This window comes from Syngnathus floridae, chromosome 13 (assembly GCF_059516105.1).
Source record: "Syngnathus floridae isolate MCC-2025c chromosome 13, RoL_Sflo_1.0, whole genome shotgun sequence".
Classification (NCBI taxonomy): domain Eukaryota; kingdom Metazoa; phylum Chordata; class Actinopteri; order Syngnathiformes; family Syngnathidae; genus Syngnathus; species Syngnathus floridae.
The window spans coordinates 3,994,370-4,018,073 of record NC_142425.1 but is presented as its reverse complement, the minus strand read 5'-3'; the positions used below and the strand labels follow the sequence as shown (position 1 = coordinate 4,018,073).

The 23,704-nt window shown below is 44.5% G+C and overlaps 1 protein-coding gene across 5 annotated transcripts; it reads right to left on the bottom strand.

Annotated features, from left to right (window-relative positions):
* Positions 1-579: 579 nt before the first annotated feature.
* Positions 580-23,360, bottom strand: LOC148388170 (BMP/retinoic acid-inducible neural-specific protein 3-like). 5 transcript variants are annotated; one of them, XM_088394288.1, is made up of 10 exons: positions 22,971-23,360; positions 21,744-22,698; positions 15,161-15,544; positions 10,731-10,921; positions 8,968-9,158; positions 6,407-6,512; positions 5,972-6,208; positions 3,477-3,699; positions 2,173-2,515; positions 580-1,802 (listed from the first exon to the last, which is right to left on the bottom strand). In XM_088394288.1, exons 3-10 carry the CDS (start codon positions 15,373-15,375, stop codon positions 1,032-1,034), a joined length of 2,277 nt encoding a protein of 758 aa, XP_088250414.1. In that variant the 5' UTR covers positions 15,376-15,544; positions 21,744-22,698; positions 22,971-23,360; the 3' UTR covers positions 580-1,031. The 5 variants fall into 5 exon arrangements, with proteins under 5 accessions (XP_088250414.1, XP_088250418.1, XP_088250417.1 ...); XM_088394292.1 differs by lacking the exons at positions 21,744-22,698; positions 22,971-23,360 and adding an exon at positions 17,406-17,425; XM_088394291.1 differs by lacking the exons at positions 21,744-22,698; positions 22,971-23,360 and adding an exon at positions 16,925-17,114.
* Between the last annotated feature and the right edge of the window lie 344 nt (positions 23,361-23,704).

Below are 23,704 nucleotides of genomic sequence, written 5' to 3'. Positions count from 1 at the left end.
TAATGAAAAGAAATAAAACTGCTAAGGGGAAAGATATTTGCCCCATAATGAAAGCAAAATGTATCAAATGTTTACCTAAAGTCATTTGAGTTGAGCGTCATCTGCTTGGTGCGGGTGCAGCTCGCCATGATTCATTGCTTTTGGAGCCTTTCCATAGTTGCATGTTGGATGCCACTCTGCACAGCATCCATTATGCTCGCTAAGTGGAAGGCAAAAAGCTCCGTTTGATGACAGTCGTTCTGACCTTTAAATGTCTGCCAATATATGGCATTTAAAACTGAAAATACCACCTCTTATGCCATAAATCATCAATTGGGGAGGACGTCGCACTGAATATTTGCAACAGAATTTGTGTTGGGATGGATTCAATGCATTCCAGTATTTTCCTAGCAAAATTCTTTAGTAACATTGCGGAGGATGACAATTTTTCTCAACATTTCTCTACATATTTATGATGAGCTGACGACAAAGCTGCATATCTGTTGCCTACACATGCAACCAATCCAGAAAAAAAAAAATCTTGAGCGACATTTCAAAATGGAGCTTCGGAAATAAATAAATGGGAAAATCAGTCCAGCGTCTGTTACGTGTGTTTTAATATCAATTTATCTACAAAATATTGACACCTCTGCATTCTGAGGTTGATGGCAAGCGCACTGTTACTGAAGCAAAGGGACGTATCAAAAAAATTACAAACCAACAGACTAACATTTTACCATCAATCCATTTTGCTCATTCAATAGGTTTGGTGCTTTGACCAGTCTTCTCTACAATGTTTCGGTTTGCCGAGGATTTCTGTAATCAGAATTTCTAGCGCAGTATGCCGTACTTGTACTTCCACCATCATTTGAGAGTCTCCAAGTGTGGTTTACAGAGTCCATTCTGCAGCTGCCCTCCGTTGGTCCATTCATGATGAAACACACACCATTGTTCAAAGACGGAACACAAGTAAACAAAGACACCACAAAGGTGTGTCCGAGAAAGTCACTTTCATATTCACGTGAGCGTTCAGAGCGTGCTTCCAGTAGCCGTTAACTGCAAAGCTTGATGCTTTCGTACTCCACGGAATTGGGCAGACGGGAGCCAAAGTCTTGCAAGGAGGCGTGAATGCGAGCTACCTCGCCGGGAGTCAGTTTCAGTCGGTGTCGGAGGAGACAGGCAAACAGGTCCAATCTGGGTTGACCCTGTGGTGACAACCGGTTGACCCGGTCACGTATTTCCAAGAGCTGTAGCATGGCCGTGTCCTGGGAGCCTTGCGTGTATGGATAGTCCAGTTGCAGAATCAAGTCACGGATAGCCTCCGGGTCAAAGTGCATACTGTAACCAAAGACCTGGATGCTGTTGATTTTCATGTAGCCCAGATTGCGTCCAGGATCCGTCACCTCCAACGGTTCATAGTAGACGCTGTCATTGGCTCCGTTTGGTGCGGTTATCCGGCTCCGCAGGTACACGTGGATGGTTTCGAAGAACGTCTTCCACTTGTTCCCGAGGGTCAGAGTCCAATTGTAACAGTCAAAGGGCAGGTCCAACTTTGTGGCCTGCCAGTCAGGAAAACCGTTCTCGTTGACGGGAATGTACCAGCTCTCGGAATGGCTCCCTCCAAAGGGGTTAATGTAGAGTGTGAGCGCGGGCTCCAGTGTGCTGTTCTTGGTAAGGCAAACCTGAAGGGAGATTCCCAGCAGCATGTGCACCATGTTGGATTTATACTTGTTACTTTTCAGAGTCAGCAGCATACGCTTTCTCCAGGACGGGTCAAACCAGCTATTGAGACGCATGTCGTTGCTGATGAAAATTGCGTGAACCTGAAGAAGAAAATGAAGGGCACAATATGGATCTGAACTTGCAACATAAAAGAGCCTCTCTCTTTGTTTCATAATGCTTAGCATGTTATAATTTCTTTATGTATTCATATGTATGTATGTATGTATGTCTATATTTATATATATTATATTTTCTTTCTTATCTATTGACCTGCCTTGGGGACTACGGATGAAAATAGTTTTGTAGCTATAATCCGGTATATTTACATTAATGTGCATTGACCCTATTCAAATGAATAAATCAATCAAAAAATAAAAATTGTGTGCTGGTTGATTTCGAATTTTTAATCGTGATTAGTATCATTCCATGTTTTGGCTTTCGTACAAATGAGTCAACAGTTTTTGAAACTACCTCGAGCCTGCGATCTGATCTCTGCAGAAGGTAGCCCAGTTCCAAATCTTGGAGGTCCGTCTCGAAGCCCAAGTAGTTTTCTGTGGAATCCGCCACCATGGGCTTACAAAGCCCCTGTAGGAGGGCAAAGCCTTGGTTGCAGCCCCCGCAGCGGGTGTGGTTGTCTGGCGCGCACTCGGCACAAGCGGCGCCTTCGCCGACGGCACAGGGCGGGGGGAGCTGACAGGGGACGTGTTCATATCGACAGCTGCAGCTGTGGAGCTCCTCGGAGAAGGCGCCGAGCTGGTTGTTCTCGGAACAATACAAGAGAGACTGGAAATGACTCAGCCAGTAGGCCTGAGACCTGCAGCAGGGGGAAAGAGACAAAGAACACACTTTATCCTTCCACTGTTTCAGCAGTGACATGCCAGACAAATTTACATATTCACAAGCTTAGAGCGAGAGCACAAACCGAACCGGATGGATTGGATTATATCTACTTTAAAATGTCCCTTTTCTCAAAGCTTGCCTCCGACCAACAAATAATTGCGTTCTTAAGTGACTTGAATTTGCAGTTCTTGGCCTGGATTGCTGCAGAGGGATCATCATGATATGATTCATCATCAAGGCCCATTAGTGTTTCTAATGCAATTGATTATGTTGGGAAAAAGAATGCTGCTTGGGAGCTCACGGCCGGTGATTAAACATGAGGACGAAACACAATCAAATAAGATTTCTCTTCATCGGAAATTCTAGCAGCTATTTGTGAATGATACTGATGGCCTACGCGTTTCATAATTAACACACAAAATTGGAAGGCAATTGTAAAAGGTAAATGAAAAAACACGTCTTTGATTTGTGACACAACAAAGCTCCAGCCGTGCTCTCTCTCTCTCTCTCTCTCTCTCTCTCTCTCTCTCTCTCTCTCTCTCTCTCTCTCTCTCTCTCTCTCTCTCTCTCGCTCGCTCGCTCTCTTTCTCTTTCTCTTTCTCTCTCTTTCTCTTTCTTGACTGATTCTTTTATGCCTGATCAACTCGTCGCTTACTACAGAGGGAAATGCACGGCAGCTGCTGCTTTGTGTTTTTTTAATCTTTTTGCTTCAGACTTGTTTCACTCTGAAGATGTGATGCTACTTTATTGTGGAATCAAATGTATGCTAATCCTTAAACGTTTGCTCCATTTTAAACCAGTCTTGGGTGGCACTCACAACGAATGTATATTAAAGTATCAATGTGTGTGTGTGTGTGTGTGTGTGTGTGTGTGTGTGTGTCTATATATACATATACATATATAACAGCTATTAATATATATATAGTTTTGCTGACCTCTCTCTTGGCAGTCGAACTTGCGGCTGTCGGTGACATCTTTTACTCAAACTGAAGAGCTTAAAGATGACTCTCTCTGCACGCTTGGCAATGACGCGCATGCTGTTCTCCAACAGCTCATATCGGCCGTGGAACACGGTGTCGAGTGACCACAAGCGTTGGATGGAGGAGATGTTCAGGAAATGCTTTTGAGGCAGCCTTGCGTGGAAGCCTTTGAATTCATCTGCAACAGCAGAAAGCACACACAGCATTGATAAAGGTTCCGGAAATCCCTCCCCTGGGTTAATTCAATTAAATCCATCAAGGCTTGTGTCAAGACCACTTAGTTCCGCTTCAATTGTCACACTCAATGATAGCGTTTTTGTGGCGGAGGCCCTTTTCGGTCTCAGTGTGACAATGCAAGGTGGAAGCATGCTCGGATGACTTGAGAAAAAGTCGAGTGGCTCACACCCATCCCTGACATCAGAAACATCAAGGCTGCAGCATTTCATATTCCATATCCGAATATATATAAGGTTATGAAAGAGTGGGTCAGCTGAAAATAGCTGTTAAGCATTTGACCAAATATTGTGCTGCTGCTTTTTATTCTCCATATTATTTGGTGGCTCGAGCACGATGTGTGCTGATAAGGTGTCACTATGGAAATAACTGATATCTTTTGCTGAAGGACATACCGTATTTGCCGGTGTACAGGTCGACTCGGTGTATAAGTCGACCCCCTAAAATTCGACGGAAATTTACGATTTTATGATATATCCTTTGTATAAGTCGAGCTCAATTGTTGCATTATATTAAACTTCAAAATTCAATATGCGAAATTTATTGACGAAATGTGTTCAAATTCCGGGAGGCCGTGCGCATGCGGCTGTTTATAAGCACCGCGGAGGAGATCGCGGCCGGCGAGCTCGCGCACGCCACCCGGCACCAACGGGAGGCCGGAAATAGCTCCAAGCCGAGCGGATCGGCACTTTATAAGCACCGCGGAGGAGATCGCGGCGCCTCATTGGACTTCCAGCGGCCGGCGAGCTCGCGCACCCGCCCGGCACATCCGGGAGGCCGTGCGCACGAGCCAAGTGGCCGAAAATAGCCCCCGCCGAGCGGATCGGCTGTTTATAAGCACCGCGGAGGTGGTCGCGGCGTCTCATTCGACTTCCAGCGGCCGGCGAGCTCGCGCACCCGCCCGGCACATCCGGGAGGCCGTGCGCACGAGCCAAGTGGCCGAAAATAGCCCCCGCCGAGCGGATCGGCTGTTTATAAGCACCGCGGAGGTGGTGGCGGCGCCTCATTCGACTTCCAGCGGCCGGCGAGCTCGCGCACCCGCCCGGCACATCCGGGAGGCCGTGCGCACGAGCCAAGTGGCCGAAAATAGCCCCCGCCGAGCGGATCGGCTGTTTATAAGCACCGCGGAGGTGGTGGCGGCGCCTCATTCGACTTCCAGTGGCCGGCGAGCTCGCGCGCCCGCCCGGCACATCCGGGAGGCCGTGCGCACGAGCCAAGTGGCCGAAAATAGCCCCCGCCGAGCGGATCGGCTGTTTATAAGCACCGCGGAGGTGGTCGCGGCGTCTCATTCGACTTCCAGCGGCCGGCGAGCTCGCGCACCCGCCCGGCACATCCGGGAGGCCGTGCGCACGAGCCAAGTGGCCGAAAATAGCCCCCGCCGAGCGGATCGGCTGTTTATAAGCACCGCGGAGGTGGTGGCGGCGCCTCATTCGACTTCCAGCGGGCCGCGCACTCGCGCACGCCGCCCGGTTCAAATTTTCTAAGTGCAACGCACAATGAGATGCATGAGAAACGGCCTTGGTTACCATCACATTTGAAGCGATGAATACGAAGTTAAATTTTATGACTCGGTGTATAAGTCGAGGTCGATTTTTTTCGGTCGATTTTGGATCGAAAAAGGTCGACCAATACACCGGCAAATACGGTAATGACACCTTGGATGTTTGGATTCCGGGCAGGCGCTCGACCTTCTTTTCCACCTGGACGTTAAAGCCTAAACTTTGAAAGTAATTGCACTTGGGCATATTTCAGATGAGAGGTGAAAAAAAAAAGTTTCCGTCAACATTTGATTTTGAGGAATAATCACCGAAGCGGCAGTAATAAGCAAACATTATGCTAACAGCTTCCGTTCCAGCATTTCTCCACAGCAATTGGAAAGTGGAATAAAATGGCCTTTTATTGCTGATTAATCTCCTCCTGACATGTTGTGAACTACTTGAGGCAAAATTTGTTGCTTTTTTTTTCCCTGCTTGGTTATGAAATATTTTGAATGTGTCCTATACAGACTTTGCACCTTGGGGGAAGAGAAAAAAACCCAGCCACTTAAATTTCACCTTTAAGTTGCAGAACAAGGACTAACAAAAGATGGTAAAGATGACACTGAAAGTGCAACGCTTAGCAATTCGTATGAATAATGCATAACTGGAAAGTTTGATTTTGCTGCATGACAGGGCATGAATATGAAGAATTGATTATCCCCGAGAGGACGTTCTCACCTGATTCTTCAAAATCTTTGTAAAGCTGCGCCCACGTCTGGGTGATTCTCTCCATACTCTCTTCCATGGCTTGGATGTCGGTGTAGGGACAGTTGCATTGTGGGAACTTGGCATCACAGCTACACCAGCAGTCGTTGTCCTTGCAGACAAAGCGGCCTTCCCCGTTGCAGGCGATGTAGCTGAGAGCAGCTTGCACAAAATCTTCCCTCAAGTAGTCAGGTAGAACCGTCTGCAAACCTGCTGAGCCGAGCTCGCTTGAGTATAGCTAGAAAGTCACGCCGGGTTTTGGAGCTCTTTCGAGATCGACCGTGATATGAGACTGTGTTGGTTGGTGTTTTGTAACGCAAACATACCCGATATTCAGAAGGACTCGGGAAATTAGTATCATTGAGAATAAAAAGAAAATCATCATATATGTGGAGAAAGAACACTAACCTTGCAGCTGGACCTTGTTTTCAGGGCTCTGAACCAGCACTGAGCTAACAGAGTCAAGGTTGTCATAGTTACTGCATCCAAGGGGACCAGTGCGAGTTTCCGTCACCTGGGCAACAAGAAAAAAATGAGGGAAAAAAAAAATCGCACCAAGCAAGTCAAAATAAAAATGCCATTCATTTGGGTGATATTAGTGCTTGGCTCGGTAAAATATTTTATCATCACAAATCTGAATATGTTCCATTTTCTCTTTTCCAGAAACTCAATGGATGTCAAATGTGGATACGTGGGCTATTTTAACCAAACAATGTTAGATCGCCAACATACGTTTTACCCCGTATGGCCTGTTTGAATCAAGTATAATGCATCAATTTTCCCAGCGAAAAAAATAAACATGGCCATCTATTATAAGACGCTGTAAAAATTGGCTAAAGGTGACGGATGATAAACAAACACAATGTTGCTCTGCCTTAATTTGCCTTGATGTCTGATTGAGGATGTTTCACTTGACCTTTGGCACAAGGCAGCTTCCCAAGCTTTTGAGCCTCAGCCATTCTCATTTTTCTTTCTTTGTGGCCCGAGACACCCCACTTTGTTCAGCCACTTGTCCTAATCGCGCTTGTCATTTGCCACTTGGTCTAATTTGACTGATGGATGAGGTCAAACAAAGTGAGTCAGCCGCTCAGCAGCTATCCCAAATTGCACAAGACCTCAAATGAGTCACAACAGGTTGCACAACAGCAGCGCAAAGGAAACAAAAAAAAAAAGAGCGGGGGCAGTGGGGAGCATAATTTGACTGCAATTCTTCTCCAATAATATTTCTATCACATGATAAATGCACTGCATGATGCATTTTATTGCTGACATAAATGTGAGGAAATGAGATACAGCACCGGCATTCGGGTCAATGAATATTGAAAGCATATAAGGTATTATTTGATATGCCACACGATACAGTGCATGGTAGAAAAAAATGGAGTGATGAGCAGAGCTTTCAATTTCCGGCCTGCGTCGCAGCTGCTATTATATGAGAGAAGAGCAGATAGAACATTATTGGCTCAATGTATGGAAATGCACTGTAGGGGATCATCTCTGGTTGTGCCGCATTCATATCAAAGTCGCCGGCACAAACACTGAAAGAAAAACTGAAGGGTAGAAACCATGAGAAAAAATGTGAGAAGGAAGAGGTAACAATTTGAAAAAAGAACTTCTAATGTAAAATCGGGAATCAAGTTGCATGTTGACGCTTTGTGAGTGCGATGGATGTGAAGTTTGCTTGTCATCACTCCAAGAGTGCTAGAGCCGTATGGATCCGGCCGGGGCACCTCGCTTATGTTTAGCGGAGAAAAGGTCACACCATCGACTGAGCATTAACGAGCCAGCCAACATCGCCGATAGATTTTAAAGCGGCTTTGCTGGGGCGGAGCCTTCTCTTATCATGCGCAAACATCCCAACTTGAGAGAGCAAATGTACACAAACTGGTGACGACGTAAAAACTAGCAAAGTTGGATTCCATGATATTAGTTCAAGCCATCAAATTATTTCATTTTGACCAACCAAATTGCTTTGGCATCCTACACGGAAGGAAGAAGACGGATTTGGTCTATTTGATTTAGTGATTGGTTCAATACATACCCATATTAGTATCAATGCTCATTTCATTGTTGTTTTTTATTCATTTTTAACTGAATTATTTCTGATGGATTGTGAACCCATTTTTTCAGTTACCAATGATTTGACATGCATTTTTCAGCGATGCTCTTTCATGGCAGAATGAGCTTCAATTTCACCTTTGCATGCAGACGGCAGAGCGAGGCAGGGGTGGGGTGGTGCTTTTCCTCCCAGCCCCCTTGCTCAACTTGTTTAGCTTAGAGGGATCCGTTCTGCTAGCGTGTGGGTCAGTGCCCCGTGGAAATGATACACAGAGTGGGGGGAATTATTCCCCTTTGACTGCTTTTAAAAATGGAAACAGGTGAATCTCTGTGCTCTTCTCGCCTGTCAGTTCCGGCAGCCGAGTGGCTTTTGGAGCATGAAAAAAAAACACTTTCTCCGCCGCTTCCTGTCTGTCGCTACAAAAGGGAACACAGCTCCGCTTCTGGCCGCCGAGCACGTGGGGAGACATCGCCCGGAGAGCTCTGACGTTCTACAGAAAGGCTAATTTGGGTTCCCGAGTATGGTAGCTACGTGTGGAGGAATGAAGAAGACAGGAATGAGGGTCAGTCTCTCCTCTGTCGGCGTAATTGCTCGACGCTCGCTGAAGGTGACAACCGGTGGCAGCAACCTGTCACTGGCAGCGTTTCACAAGATTCATTTATCTTCCCCTCGCCATATGCGCTCGCTCGTCACGGTTTCCTGCTGACTCAATGTGCTGCTGGAGATTAAATCTCATCATGAGCACACCGATAAGAAGCGCCATCTCCGTGCTGTCTTTCTTTTTACGGCGGCCAACAAAGGAGGAACCGGATTCCAGAAGGAATCTTTCATGTTGGCCCATGTAAAAGTTTTGGGCTTTTACTTTGGAGCACAAAGTTTTGGAAGGCGATGTTTGCACGTGTCTGCTCACCTTGATGGCGGTAGAGGCGATCTGGATGTGGTGCAGTTTGCGCAGAGTGCTTTCCCTGTCGATGAAGTAGGAGGCGGCCAGCTGGTGCAGCGCTTCCAGAGTCACGCTGGACGAATTACTCGAGTAATCGCTCACTTCGGCCTTCTTGCTGAGTTTTCGCTTGTCGACAAATATTGTTAAGGCTTCTTCTCCTGTGCAAACGTAGCGACAAGTTGTTGTGACTTTCATGCCCTTCACTCTTTCACTCACGGTGACATCAACACACAAACTCATCTAAAGCTGTAATTATAGAATTTATTTATATAATCCTGTAGGCAGATTTCACATCATGAAGATTAGTGATAGGGTTGACAACTTATCTGAGTCTCCCCCGTTTGCAAACGTCAAAATGGCCAAAGTGTCTCTTGTGGTGTAGAATGTCTGCGGAAATCTCCATGCATTAGTGAGAAGCTATGCTAGCTTAAGCCGCGACATTATCACAGAAGCGCTTGTATGTATTTGCATTTTTCCCTCCTTGTTTTTATCCTAATCTTTGTCTCCGGTGTGCATAAAAGATGCTGACAAAGTTTGTAGGGCGGTATGTTAAAAGACAGCATGGCCGTCCTATTCTTCTGGCTAATGAGTGTTTTGCTCCCGTGCTCCTCCTCAAACTAAACACTATGGCAGGGCCTCTGGAGGTTGCCGCTAATGTCATTAAGCTTTGTTTATGGATTTCCTTGACAGCGCTCACGACGCGACTGCTGCTTTTTTTTTTTTTTTTTTTTTTTTACATGGACTCGTTCAAGGTCTGTTACCGCACGATTTGTTTCTTGATTTACTACAAGCAATCGGAATTTTGTTTTCCTCGCTCCACCGTCTCTTGCTGTCACTTTGTTCTTGAGGGCAATGCAAATGGTTGGAAGAGATTTGGTCAATGCGTGTCGGGGTTATTCAACGAGTTGGTTATATGTGCATACTGGCAATCTGGGCCACCTGTATTAATCACAGACTGCAGTGGTTATGGCTAGTTAGCCTAGTTACTTCGAGACCATGTTTCTTTCCACGACGCATTTTGGACTGAATCCCTGAAGGGCAGGCTCGTAATTTGACAATCGAGTTATTAATTTCATTAGTCCATCTGTCCTTTTGTTGGAGGCAGGCAGGCAGACATCTATCTGGCAAGCATCCAATGCAAACTCCTTCATTTCATACGGCCAAGTACTGGCCGAGATCCAGGCAGCTTAGACGGCTGCATTGTGTGGATGTCGACTAACAATCGTAACCGTGTTCAAGCCGAGAGTCACGTCTCAAGTCAAGTGTTCCTCTGCAAACCTTGGCAAATTTTTTTGGGCACCCCACAGAATCTTAAATGAACATCTTGTACCTTGAGTCATCATCTGCACTGCCAAGAAATCCTATTTCAAACTTTTTTTTTTGCAGTCTTTGTTTGCTCTCGGTTCCCAATTCATGTCTTGTTTCCTTTTGGTTTATTTCCAGATGTGGTTTGTTACTTTATTTCATTTTTGGATTCAATTATGTGTTGTTTGATTTTACGTACCTTGTTTGCTGTTTGCTTCTTTTGAAACGAAAACCTTTATGTAACCAGTACTAACGCATTGCTCATGGCAATGTCCAATAGTTTCCGATTGTTACCATCTGTTGCGGTCACTAATTTAATTTTTTCAAATTTATTTTTTCAAATTTATTGTGCCAAACATTGTTTTTGAAAATACACAATCCAATATGATATAAGTTCAGTTTACATCCGTTCCCAATCGGTTTACCTCCAAGTGTGGCGGACAGCAGGAAGTGGGTCCCGTATTTCCTTATCAGGTTATCTGTGATGGTCTGTACACTGGGCCTGCGGCCGAGGAGTCGAATATTCCTGATGAACTCAGATGTCAAAGGTAACGGAGACTGTGAGACATCTCTTCTTTCCGATGCCAAATTGTTCACCTTCCATCTCCCAAACTCCCTGCATTAAAAAAAAAAAAAAAAAAACTAAAGTACGAAGTTCTGTGACTTAACTGAAGAACTTGACAAAGATTTCGATTTAATGGTTTTGCTGGAAATGTGCGATTAGGTGCATTGAAGCGATGACTTGCAAACGTTGAAGCACATACGAATGTCCGACTGCATTAATGGAGAGTGCCGTGTGACAAACGGAGCGCCGTAAAATGTCTTGCGACGCCGCATTGACCATGAAGTGCATTTCCAAGGAAAGGACGCCTCTCAAGCATGCCACTTATGTCTCAACCGAAGAGAAAGTGCACTGACGCAGGCAAAAATGACAAACATGAAGGACATTAATTCAGAATTTTTTAAATGGTGCATGACCAAAAAATGTCGGACTGTTACGAAGGTGACGTTTTTTTGTTAAGAGCGCCATCAAGGCACACAATCTTTGGTAGGTTTGGTGGCGTACAAGTTCAAATAACCTCTTCAAAACGAACAGTGTGTTTCTTTCGAGTTGCGCGCTGCAGAATGAAAGTGCCATTCAAAGCTGCAGCACGTCTCACGCAACGAGACAGAAAAGCTGGCAGGGGCCGAAGACAGGTAAAGAAGAGAATCCACAAATCCTCCAATCCCCTCTGCTGTTGGTTTGCTTTAAGTTATCATTGACTGCGATAAGCAAGCGGGCTTATCTGAAAGCGGCGAGAGGCCAAATGGTTTGTCCCGCAAGTAGAACCGGACCAAAAAAAATAAAAAAAAACTGATTTGCAATGTAACTGTAAATTGTTATCGTGAGCAGTTGCGGCATCACCCTTGGACTCTTTGGCGGCATCACGACTTACTTGTTTATAAGTGATTACATTTCTTCAAAGTTCAAGATTCAATTTGTATTCTCAGATTTGTGAAGCAACCTGCAAACCTTACATACAATACTACATAAACTAGAAACATTTATGAGAGTTTAAATATATTGAGTCACCGTATTTTTCGGACCATAAGGCGCACTGGATTATAAGGTGCACCCTCATTGAATTTTTTATTTTAGAAATTGTTTCATATATAGGGCGCACCGGATTAAAAGGCGCCTCATCATCATCATCATCATCGGTTTAAAGTCCGCTTTCCAGGCTGCCGCTGGGTTGGACTGGATTCTCAATATAGCTTTCTTCCACCGGGGGTGGTCCATGGCCAAATAGAAACTATACTGCAACAAACTGGGGTTGACTAGGGTTGCGGTATGCATCCACTAGCCAATAACCAATGAGCCCTCAGTAAACAATTGCGTTTCTCAAACTATCTCCTATAAAAGTTTGATCTAACACACTGGTACTGCTTACTTATGTTTCCCTTCCATATCGATCCGTAAATTTACTCGAAACATTAACGGAGTTGCCTATTTTGAAATGAAATAGCCTCGTGCGTATAGTAGCTATCATTATAGCATTAGCCACCCGCAAACTCCCATGAGCCTCAGCTTGCAGACTCCCATGACCCTCAGCAAAGTTTCATGGCGGTCCCCTGTAAAAAATCACGTTTCTCAAACTTTCTCCCATAAAAGTGATTGTAACCTACTAAAGACTGATTTAACACATTGGTGCTGCTTATTTATGATTCTGTTGGATATTGATTGGTAAACGTACTCAAAAACATTAATGGAACAGCCTACTTTGAAATGAAATGGCCTCGCGGGTACAACAGCTATTCAGTGGCGCCCCCGACCACAGTTGCCGTAATGCTGGGAAGCGATGCAACCTTGTAATTTACTACTAAAACGTACTGAAACATTTTGGCAGAGCGCTGTGTACAACCAGTATGGATCAACAAATTCATCAATTGATCCAGTATGGATCAACAAATTCATCAATTGATCCATAATGCATTATAAGGCGCACTGTGGTTTTTTGAGTAAATTTTAAGTTTTTAAGTGCGCCTAATAGTGCGGAAAATACGGTAAATATTTGGTAAGTACACTTTATGCGACCTGAATTCATATGTATGCAACTTTAAAAAAAACAAGAAAAAAAACTCATTTGTTCTATACTTTGGCATTTTGTCCAGCACTCTGGAAGACGACGATTGAGTGTTCCAAAACGGGCAGAAGAAAGTGGCAGCAACAAATGAGGTTTCCAAACAATGGCCGCTCACAGGAGGCTTTTTTTGGATGGAAGGAATGTTTTCACTCTTCTCTTTCCGATTGTCTCTAACAAAAGAAGCTGGCCGCAATCCAATTTGATGTTATATGTTATTCCTATTTCAAAATAGATGTTCAAAGAATGCCATCACTTTCTAGCATATGCTATTTTTGAAACTTGTGAAAAACTAATTAAATTTCTGTCAGCAGGCTATTCAGTATGTGGAGATACTTAGAGTTGCTGAAAACCCCAAGGAAATATTCAGAGGGAAGAAATGACAGTGAACATCAAGAAAAATATTCATAGTCTTGAGAAGCAGCACCTGAGGAATCGGCTCTAAAACGTTTGCTAAAACCTCTTCAGAGCACCTGCGCACTCCCCTGTGGTTTGCCTAATGTGCTGATGCTCATTGTACTTCACAGACATTACATCAAGCAAAGAGACTCCAATTTATTTAGTCATCACTTAATTACAGGAAGGTGCCGCGGGCTTTGCTTGCAAAATCAAACTAAGACTAATATTTAGAAAACGACCCTGAATTGTTTTAATGGTAATCGTGTGTTTACATCAATAGAATTCAGTTTTGAAATAGAAATTTTAAAATGTTGAAATGGTTGAAGGACCCACACCAGCATGCTACTCTCAATTGTGTTGAATATAAAAATATGAAAAGTGGTTTTATTCAGCAGTAAGGGCTAGCGTTTTAATAAGCTGACAATTGTGCTGCAGCTCTGGTATGAAGATTGCTCCTAAAATATGTATTTATTTATTTATTTATTTATTTATTTATTTATTTACTTATTTGCATATTTATTTATTTATTTATTTATTTATTTATTTGAAATAGTTGCTCCAAAGTCACTAAATATGATGCCAATCACTGGCCACAGTGAAGACTAGTCGTGTTTGTTTGAGTACACGGCAGAGCGGCCCCCGTCCGCCAGCCAGCCAAGCTCCATCCTCTTGTCTTGATCCGACTCGCGCCCGATATCAAGCGAGACAGATTGCATTGAATGAATTTAATTTGGACCAATTCACAATCTATTTACTTTTTAGGCTGACTTTTCCTTGTAATATCATAACTATTAATCACTGCCACGTTGTGCTAATCTGGAGGGCTTCAAACACAACCTTGCAGCTGACAGAATCCTCTCAGGGGACTCGCTGATCATGTGGAGTAATAAGTACTAAGAGATCTCTAATCACTTGCCCACATGATAAGACTATTAATCTTGCCGCCCACACTGCTCAACTACCTTTTGCCAGGGAGGGAAACATAAAACCGCTTCGACGCAAGCCCCAATCAACCACAACGTAAAACATCTGTCAGCTCCAGACAGTTAGTTACGTGGCTCTCGGTTTCCATGATCTCGGGCTACATCATTCCAAGCGATTCATGACATCATCTTCACTCTTTTGAACACGGTGCCGCCACCATGCTGTCAAGACTGCCGTGCAAATGCAAATAATTAATTTGAGCATTTGACGGGACGACTCCATGAAAAAGTGATACCCACTTTTTTCATCTACAAGTCATTTTTGCGAGATTGGCATCTTGTGAGTGGTGGCTGTGATAAAGCTTTTCTGTATAACAAGAGGCAAATAATAATCGAGCACGTCATCGTAATCAAAGACATATTGTCGTCTGGCTGTTTGGTCTGTACGTCATCTGATTGTCAAACACAATAAGCACATGCACAACACTGAAGGAATACAAGAAAAAAGATGAGCAGCTGGGAGGACTCATGGCGCTAATGGAATCTGTTGTTGCCATAAAATGTCTGCCAAATACCTTGAGAGTTGGATAATGTTTCACAATATTTTTAACTCAGCATCATGAATTTTAACAATAGTATGGTTCATTTTCTTCCGTAAATGTACATTTCTTGACTTCGAAGTTTGAACGGGCTGAAATATTTTTAGTGCAAATCTAAAAGTCTGACTGCTAAGAAACAAACTGACTTGGGGAAACTTCCTGTTTCCACTCTCAATGCTCATCAAAGCAAATTTACTGCTGGCGGTGTCTTCAAAGTTGGAAGCTCCATTGATCACTGCCTCATTTGCAAGAAAGGCAAATTAATGTGATGATTGGGGAAATCCTGGTTAGACTGCAAGCACTTGCAACTCACCTGTATATCTTGTATCTGGTGGAGAAGCCTTGCCTGTTCTTCTCCACAAAGTCGATGTACTCCGGGGAGTGGTGGAAGGGCCCCTTGTCAGACAGCAGCCAGTCTAAGGGGCCGCCGGGCTTGTCGTTTGGCAGCGGAGCTGTTGCCGCCGCTCGCGCGGAGCCTAAACAAAGCCAGCAGAGGAGGCCGAGGCTGAAGATAGGCCATCGAGCCATCAGAGATGAAAGGAGCTGCGGAGGGACGAGGCGGCGGCTGCTGCTGCTGGCTGCGGAGGAGGAGACGGCGGTCGGCGGGGGGTCATTAATGGCCACGCTCTCTTTTTGCAAGCTGGCTCCTCCACTGCTCTCGCAAAAAGTCCCGCATCACCTCAAGACCCCGAAGCACCTAAATGGAAGGGATTCAGATCAAGAACAAGATCAGATATCAACACTATTGAGCTGATGAGTTTCCAATAAATACATAGCTTGTCAAAGAAAAATGATGAGAATTAAAATGAAAGTGGAGGAATGTCCAACCACCCACTGGTGGCTCGTTCGTGTCTTCTCTTTTATCCAGCAGCTTAAGCAACCTTTCACACCTTTTCTCCTTGACTGGCACATTGCACGGCAACGTGCGTGTTGCAGTGAGGCGTTAAGGCCCGTTATTTTCCAGTATTCAGCTAACAATCTATCAAGTGAACTCAGGCATGTGACTGCCAAAAGTCATTACACTCAAAAAAAAAAAAACAGGCAATGTGGAGGGACAGCATCAAGTTTGCGATAGATAGAAGAGCAGAAACGGACGGTGTGCCGTATCTTTGCAGTCAAAAAACTGAATAGGGAATTTTGAGATTGCCGCACATGCATTTTCATGCATTCACATCCCTCATAGGTACTTATCGTGATTCTATAAGAAAGTGTAGAGAAGCATTTTTCCCCCCATCTTTTTTTTTGGGGAGGGGGGGGGGTCAAAGATGCCAAAGATAGTTTTGAGTCATAATTTATGTATATTAAATGAAGCCACTACTTGCAAAAGTGGGAAGGAAAGAAGGCAACTGATGATTTTTGGATGATCTTATCAAAACAGAGACAAGTGAAGCTTCAACCCCCAAGCTCTTCACAGTGGAAGGAAAATAAAAGCAACGGCATTGCATTGGATAGAAATCGCCTATGCAACATTAGCAGCCTTGAAATCAAAGACCAAAAATAGCGACCAGCTTTGCCATTCTCTTTTGACTCATTTGTTTGCGCACACATCCTTTAGCAAAAGCCGTGCTCATTTTGTCAGCGTTCAATAGTTTATCTCCAAAAGTGAAATGTGCATCTCAGGAGACATTTAAGCTCAAGCTTTACACATTCCTTCTGCTCAGCAAGTGGGGCATCACTTTGCAAAACACAACACCCCTTGCTATTAGCAATGAATTCATTTTTGGGCCATCAGCTGGATCGTTGCTACGTTCTAAAAGTGGCAGCGTCCATTCTGACTAAATCCCACGTCAAGGTTGCAGGTGAGGTGCGGATCATGCCGTGTCAAGAGTAGTGCGGCGTGTTAACTTTGCAGCACAACATGGCGGTCGTAGGAAAGGACTCTCTAATCCTATAATCTTGCCGGTGACGGTCTAGTAAGGGGATGAAGGCGATCGTGGATGGAGAACAGTCTTCACCGTCTTTTCCATCCCCCAAACACCTTCGTCGTCATTTGTTCTCTTCATCCCTCGTCAAGCCACCCACTTGTGTCCTCCTCTGCCTTCTGGAATATCTCTAAATCCCCCTGCCGCCGACTCACATCCTGCATTTTTTTTGTGGCGGTCCAGTCGGCAAACATTCATCATCGTCAGACAGGTCCGTGCCAGCGTCATAATCACATTATCTCCCGACAAAGCCGTGCGCTCAGCCTTTGTTGTCAGATGCTCGAATGATATCAGATACACGAGCGTGACGCTTTGCAAGGGCACAATGTCACTGTTTAAATTGCATGCAAAATGATTTTCAGCATACAATATCGAAAGTGTTCCCACGTGTGCCGCATTCACACAATTTCAAAACATTCACGTCAATATTGGGCAATTCAACGCTTGACATTTTCAATTCAGGCAGTCAGAGAAGCGGGCACCACTTTTCACTTTTTGTTGGCCTATTTACAAAATGTAATGAAGATTTTTAAATCGCAAAAAAAAGTCAAATAGAAGGAAGGGGACTAAGAGTAACTCACTGCAATCGATTGCAACTGTTTGCACCGATTACATTGGTTGACTTGAAACGAATACCTGCAAAATGAACTTCTTGCAGCCGTTCCTCTTTTTTTTCATGTTACTCCCCAAATGTCAGGTTTCCTCCAGCGATTTGGTTGCCAACTGCCTCGTTGGAGCTTGAATCTCACATTTTCGAAGACACGGCGCGTTGATGAGAAACGGGAATTCCCAGGCCTCATCTTTCTTGAGAATTGCAGCAGCCATTTCATTGGAGATGCCGACAAACCAAAACATTCAACATCTGCTCCATATATTGTTGGATGCCAAGCTGGCACCTGCCTGATTGCAATGTGTGTGCATGTGGGACATCACAATGATTGAGAGATATCAGACCTCAGGCCAAAACAAATCTTCGAGCAAGTACGTTTTAAGATAACAAGCTTTTTGTTGAGCGGCAATGATCAAACCATTCAGCGTGGATGTGCTGCCATGTGGCAAAGGGTGGACTTGCACATGGTGGCCTACTTGAAATCCAGAACCGGGTCAAGGCACCAGGCTACTTCCTGTATGGTCGCTTAGCAGCCAGTATCAAATATGAGCAAACACTCATCTCTGCCCTGAGGTGGCTATTGTGAAAACCAAATTCAGTATTAGTCTCAGCGTCATAGGTCAGATGGTGTGTGTGTGTTACAAGTGTGTCCCCGTCACAAAAGAGTAAATGACGCTTTGCTGGCGATTATAGATCATTCACCGCCGGCACAAATCTATGCGTAGACAGTGACAGAAGTTGTGCAGTCCTTTGGGAGATTGCAGACATGATTAAAACATTTCATTAGAATTCTTCCAACAGGATCCACTTTGTAAATTGACTGCGAGCAAAGCCCAAAACCGTTGTAAAAAAAAAAAAACAGAACAGGAACTGATAAAACTTTACATCTTCCCTTGTGTGCTGACTAATGAGTTTTTTTTTTTGGTCCTAATTAACCCAGTTATCTTTCCGGCAACAACCGTCGACAATAGCTCACATGGCAGTGCCCAGGGTAAAACCGCGTTTGTTGCTTTGTAATATGGCTGCCAGTCGCATTCATCCGGCTGTCTCATAAACAAATACAAAGAAAGAGCTCCCGCCGTGTCTCGGGAGAAAGACATCAAAGATAAAATTGTCACTGTGTGGAGGCGGCGCATGAAGCTTCATGAATAAACATGGGAAGATCTGATATCTACGAGCAGGATGAAAAAGACGTGGACGGCAATTTGTATGTGGCGGGACTTTCCCAGGCCCAATGCGGAGACACTGCTAATAAGTGCCCCGATGGACGCGGCACAAAGGAGGCACGCTAACATGCGGTCGCCAGGGATGCACATCCGACGACGGCACCAAATGCTCCAAAGTTGACTCTCTAGCTGATGCAATTACCTAAAGTCGTCACCCATGAGGTGAATTGCTCCAGTTTTCCAAGTATCAGCAAATCGATCAAACGATCCTTACTCGATTTAATGAACCATTTGCAATTTCACAGTACTGGTAGTCTTCCGTATAACGGCTTCATATCGTTCAATACAGAGCTCTTAAAAAAAGTGGGACAACGTTAAGATTGATTGAATGTGTTGGGTGGGATTGTGTGGTGCAGTTGCAACAAAATGAGAAGTATAAAAACGGCAAGTCTTGTCGGTGTGATGGTAAAATTGTATTGGCAGAAGTTAACTTTCAATCTCTAGGGTCGTACCGGCTAAATGTGGTGAAATGAAATTTCATTTTGTTCTAGGCCATCTGCATTATTTTGTTTTTGCGTGTGCCTTTGAAAAATTTCGATTGAAATAAAATTGTTTGAAAGTATATTCTCACATTTGACTTTGCATTTGATTTTCAAGTTACAAAATCAATGAGAACAAAACACCTCATCTCCACCAGTCCTAAAATATTACCTTCATCTTTAGAAAAATAAACTCTCAAAGCAACTTAGTACAGGTGTGTGCGTTTGAATTGCCACTCAGGCAACAAATCTTTCTGAATTATTTTGTGAGCTTCAAGCAAGCTCTCATGTGTTCGGGAGTATCACTTTATGATTTTCAATCTTCAAAAAGTATAAGCTATGAAATCTGGATATGTGAAGACGAACGCCTACAACTGGTGCCAAGATAACATCCAAGTGTCAATCATCAAAGTAAAATCCTAGCGATGCTGCCGCAGCCTTGAATAAACAAACGAGGGAAGGCAAAATAACCACATTGCTTTCTTTCTCTTGACCGCCGTTTGAGCACTGTGGCAGAAAAATATTGGTCTGATTATCGGACAATGTTAAGGTGACGATTTTATTTTTCAGTCCCTCGGATGATTTGTTTGGCACAGTTATGGGGGGCCCAGATGTCTTTGCTTGCGCTATCTTGTGGTCCTGTCCCGGATTCTCCCATCTTGCTAACCAGCAGCATGGATATCCGTGTTGATGAAGTATTGCGGGTGTTGATAGATTGCTGCTAGCTGCAGGGAATCAACCCTGAAGTCCTGAGGGTTAGCCTTGTAAAAATTAGAATTAAAAAATTCAAATGTTGACTTCCCGGCCAATCTTGGAGAAGTTGGTACGAGTTACTCAAACGGCTGCCTCTTCGTGTTCGCGCATATTTTCGTCTTGTCTTTTCAGAGGCGTGAAAATGAATTTGTGGAATACATTTTATTGAGTGACGCCATCTTTTTCAGCTTGTACAGAGTCAATTCCGACCCAGCATTCAATTAGCAGTCACGCAAGAGAGAGATTTTCCTTTAATTCCCCGTGCACTCGCTCGAGTGACGCCATTTCAACACCCAAGTCAATCCCAAATCCCCAAATGACTTATTTGAGTTTGCAAATGTTTTGGTTCTTCTTAAGCCCAAATCGTTTCTGGCTTTTCATTGCCCCGCTTCCAAATCTTTTCAAGACGGAAGACAAACTTTTTAATTTGCTCATTATCATAATATAATGGGCTGCAGATAAAGAGCGCAGCAGTGAAATACTACCAATCTACTGGTATTTCTTTCCCTCTTTTCATCTTTGTATTTGTGTTTCTTTATCTTCCTATGGCAGGCTTATTACGACTCCCACGTGCCAGTAAATGACTTTACGGCATTGCGCACTGGTATCTCTCACAGCATGTGTTTAGGTTTTTCCACATCAAAGTTTGTTTACAGATCTTTGCTCCGCATATGTGGGAATAAGCTTTTGGTTTGGTGACACCACAGGGATCTGGCAGAGGTCTGCTAAATCCTCTGTATGCGATGAGACGTGAGCTGGAACTGTTGGATCTATAACAAACTCAATCAAGTAAGGCTGCTGGCCTTGGTGCTAGCACGACTAGAATTGATGATGATGATGAGCCATCTGCACAACAGTGCTTTGGAAAAAAAAGAGCATCATGTCAAAAGATGCTCTCGCTTCATTTTCATTGTGCCTTTTCCAAAGCAGTTGTGGCTGGAAGGTGATTTGTTTGTTCCCTTCCCCTTTGTTAGTCTGTCTTTAGCCATCAGCCAGACATATCACGGTAAACTGTGAGAGCGACAAGGCCTCAGCATTGTGAGTCAAAAGTGATCTCTGCTCTCAGCTCAGTTCATGCGCTGGGCCATCGGTACATCACTGCATGCAAAACGTGTTCATCTCGGTGGCAACCTGAGCGCCTCGTGTGGGGCGGCAAGCCGCTTGCGGGCGAGACATATTCATCACTTCATGAGATGAGACAGTGTGCCTTTCAGGCTCGGACACGGTCAGGTTCACCAGTCTGCCGGGATGGATGAGGACGCAGCTAAACGGTGGCCCAATAAACAGTCTGACGACGCTTGGCCACCTCGGCCTAAAATTGGCAATGGCCGTGAAAATTACACCTGTGATAGAGTGTCTTCCATGGGAAAATTATACTCCAGAACCAACCTAAATATGTTGCTTTCACCAAAAGTTCCAATTCCACATATTGCAGCTCGTCCAGCCGAGCAAGTAAAATTGAAATATTATTGCTTACTTTTAGGACCTTTGGCTCATTAGCAGATTGACACCTCAATGTTTCCACACCTTATGCCGGAGCCTCAAAATTTTGAGATGAGTGGGACTTATATATATAAATTAAAAAGATGAAAGAGTGGATCATGTAACGCAACATTGCGATGTCTTGACATGCTGTGAAATGTGTTGGAGGTGAGTGCAGCTAGCAGCTCACTCATTGGCTTGTGTGTGTGTGTGTGTGTGTGTGTGTGTGTGTGTGTTGGGGGGGGGGGGGCGGGGGGGGGGTCTGTGGGAAATTCTGCCCACCACGGTTGGACAAATATTTGCTGTGAATGTTATCCGTTAAAACAACAAGTTGGCATTTTAAATGCATGCGGAATCTAATCATTTTAAGCATCCAGCGTTCATACTAGACAACATTTAAACGAGTTCTGAAAGGAACACTCACCGCAGGTTGGAGTAATCAGGTAAACTTTATTCTTCCCATGATATTATGCAGATGGATGTCGGCGCCTCTCAACTCATTTCACTCGACCTTGGTTCAGTGGTGCGAAAAAAACTCCAAAATATGACTGGCACGCACTTAGAGATCCGACGGGGTAATGACGATCACGCACGCTGGTGTCTCCGACTAATCCGTCGCGCGGTTATACACCAGCGAGAAACTTTGAGAAAACCGCCGACCGCCCGGAGAAAGTCGCCTTCTTCACAGTTCCTCGAAGCACGAGCGTTGACCTTTCTATAATGACTTTACAAAATGATATCATCCGCCAGGCGACATAGTCAAGAGCAGAGAAAAGCGGAGGAGGGAGGGGGACAGACCCGATCGAGCGCAAAGATGACGGAGATGCGCTTCCGCGGGAAAGCCAGGCACAGATGTGGTGGAATCCGACTAGGCGGACGCTCTCCGAATGAGAAGGGCAAAATTCCACTTGAATTGCTCCGCAAGGAGGGATGGAAGCGCAGCAGCCGGAGAATGTGTGCACAAAGACGGCTGCAGATGACAGCGAAGCGCGGATGACTCCGCTTCTCCCGCATGCCCCTCTCGCTCACTTGGTCACATGTTCCACACACAAGTAGCCTTCTGTAAGAGCTGCCGGGAGGGGGGTGGGGGGGTGTAACTGAACGTGGGCGACGTGGCGAGAATGAGAGTAGGCAGTTTGTCAATGGTCTCGCGCGCCTTCCTTTCCACAAGACGCACTGGCGCGCAAAAAACTGAAATGACACCCTTGTCATAAAATTGATGCCCCGAAAATTTCGCACTTATTCATCATTGCGCGGCTCGTTCAATAGCGGCCAAAAGGTTGGCTGCATTAAAGTCCTTCACAGCTCTGTATGTTTGGGTCCGGTCCTCTTTGGTTTGCACTGAAGGATGAGGGGTGGGCGGAGGGTGAGCAGGATCCCTTCAAATGGCCATAAACCAGAAAGTGAATGAATAGACGCTGACATTTTTATAATGACTACAACAGGCAAAATGAAGGCATCACAGTTAAACATCAAAAACTGTGCACTGTCTTGTTTTATTTCTAAATGCATTCATCAAAACATGAGGTACATTTGAACTAGAGAGGAACCCCCCCCCCCCCCTCCATTTTCTATGAATTACACTTTGACTGCAGTAACACACAATGTACTCACTTCTACAATCTGAGGAAAGCCCGATTTCTGTCCTTACCGTTGATGGTGAACGCACATTCCAGTTGGAGGAATGGTCTTTCATTAAGGCAAGCTAGCACAGTTGCCTGTGGCTCATTCTGTGTAATTCTCGCATTTGACAAAGATTACCCGAATTTCTCCAGAATGAATACTGAATACTTTAATATGTACCAAAAAAAAAATGCAATCACATTTGTGAAGTCTACGAGCACATCCGCCTCGATGGCTTGCTAATTAATCCCGTCCCGCATCAACCGCGGCCGGCCGTTTAGTATGCGCTACGCTGCCGTGGCTGTCTGTGGCTACCAAATGAAGTTGCATCCTACTTGGGTGTTGAGTCAGATTTATGTGAAAAGGACTTTTTTTTGGGTTAAATGTCCATTCTTATTAAGAGGCTGCTGCAAAATGCAATGTCTTAATTTACTTGATTTCAGTGAAACCAACAGACTCACAACATGAACCAGCGCGAGAAGCAAAAACAGCATTGATGTGACAGTCACGTCACCTCAAAGGGCGCGTTATCTTTATTCAAATGACGGCTACTTAAGGGTCAGACTGAACGAGGGGGTCAGGTGGAGGTTTGATGACAAAAAAACAACACTGACTTTGCAGGGGAGAAAAAGACTCAGCTCCTACTCCGGAATGAAGGCACAATTGATAGCACAATTGAACTCAGAACATACAAAATATGTATATTTACACCAGGGGTGTCAAACTCATTTTTTTCGCGGGGCGCATTGTAGTCATAGCTTC

What these genes read in the sequence shown, in the direction of transcription:
- LOC148388170 (XM_088394288.1), bottom strand. Translation starts at nt 15,375, where the DNA reads ATGGCTCGATGGCCTATCTTCAGCCTCGGCCTCCTCTGCTGGCTTTGT. An exon ending in CAAAGATTTTGAAGAATCAG is followed by an intron (nt 3,700 to 5,971) that starts GTGAGAACGTCC and finishes CTGCTGTTGCAG; the next exon opens with ATGAATTCAAAGGCTTCCAC. An exon ending in GATCAGATCGCAGGCTCGAG is followed by an intron (nt 1,803 to 2,172) that starts GTAGTTTCAAAA and finishes TTTCTTCTTCAG; the next exon opens with GTTCACGCAATTTTCATCAG.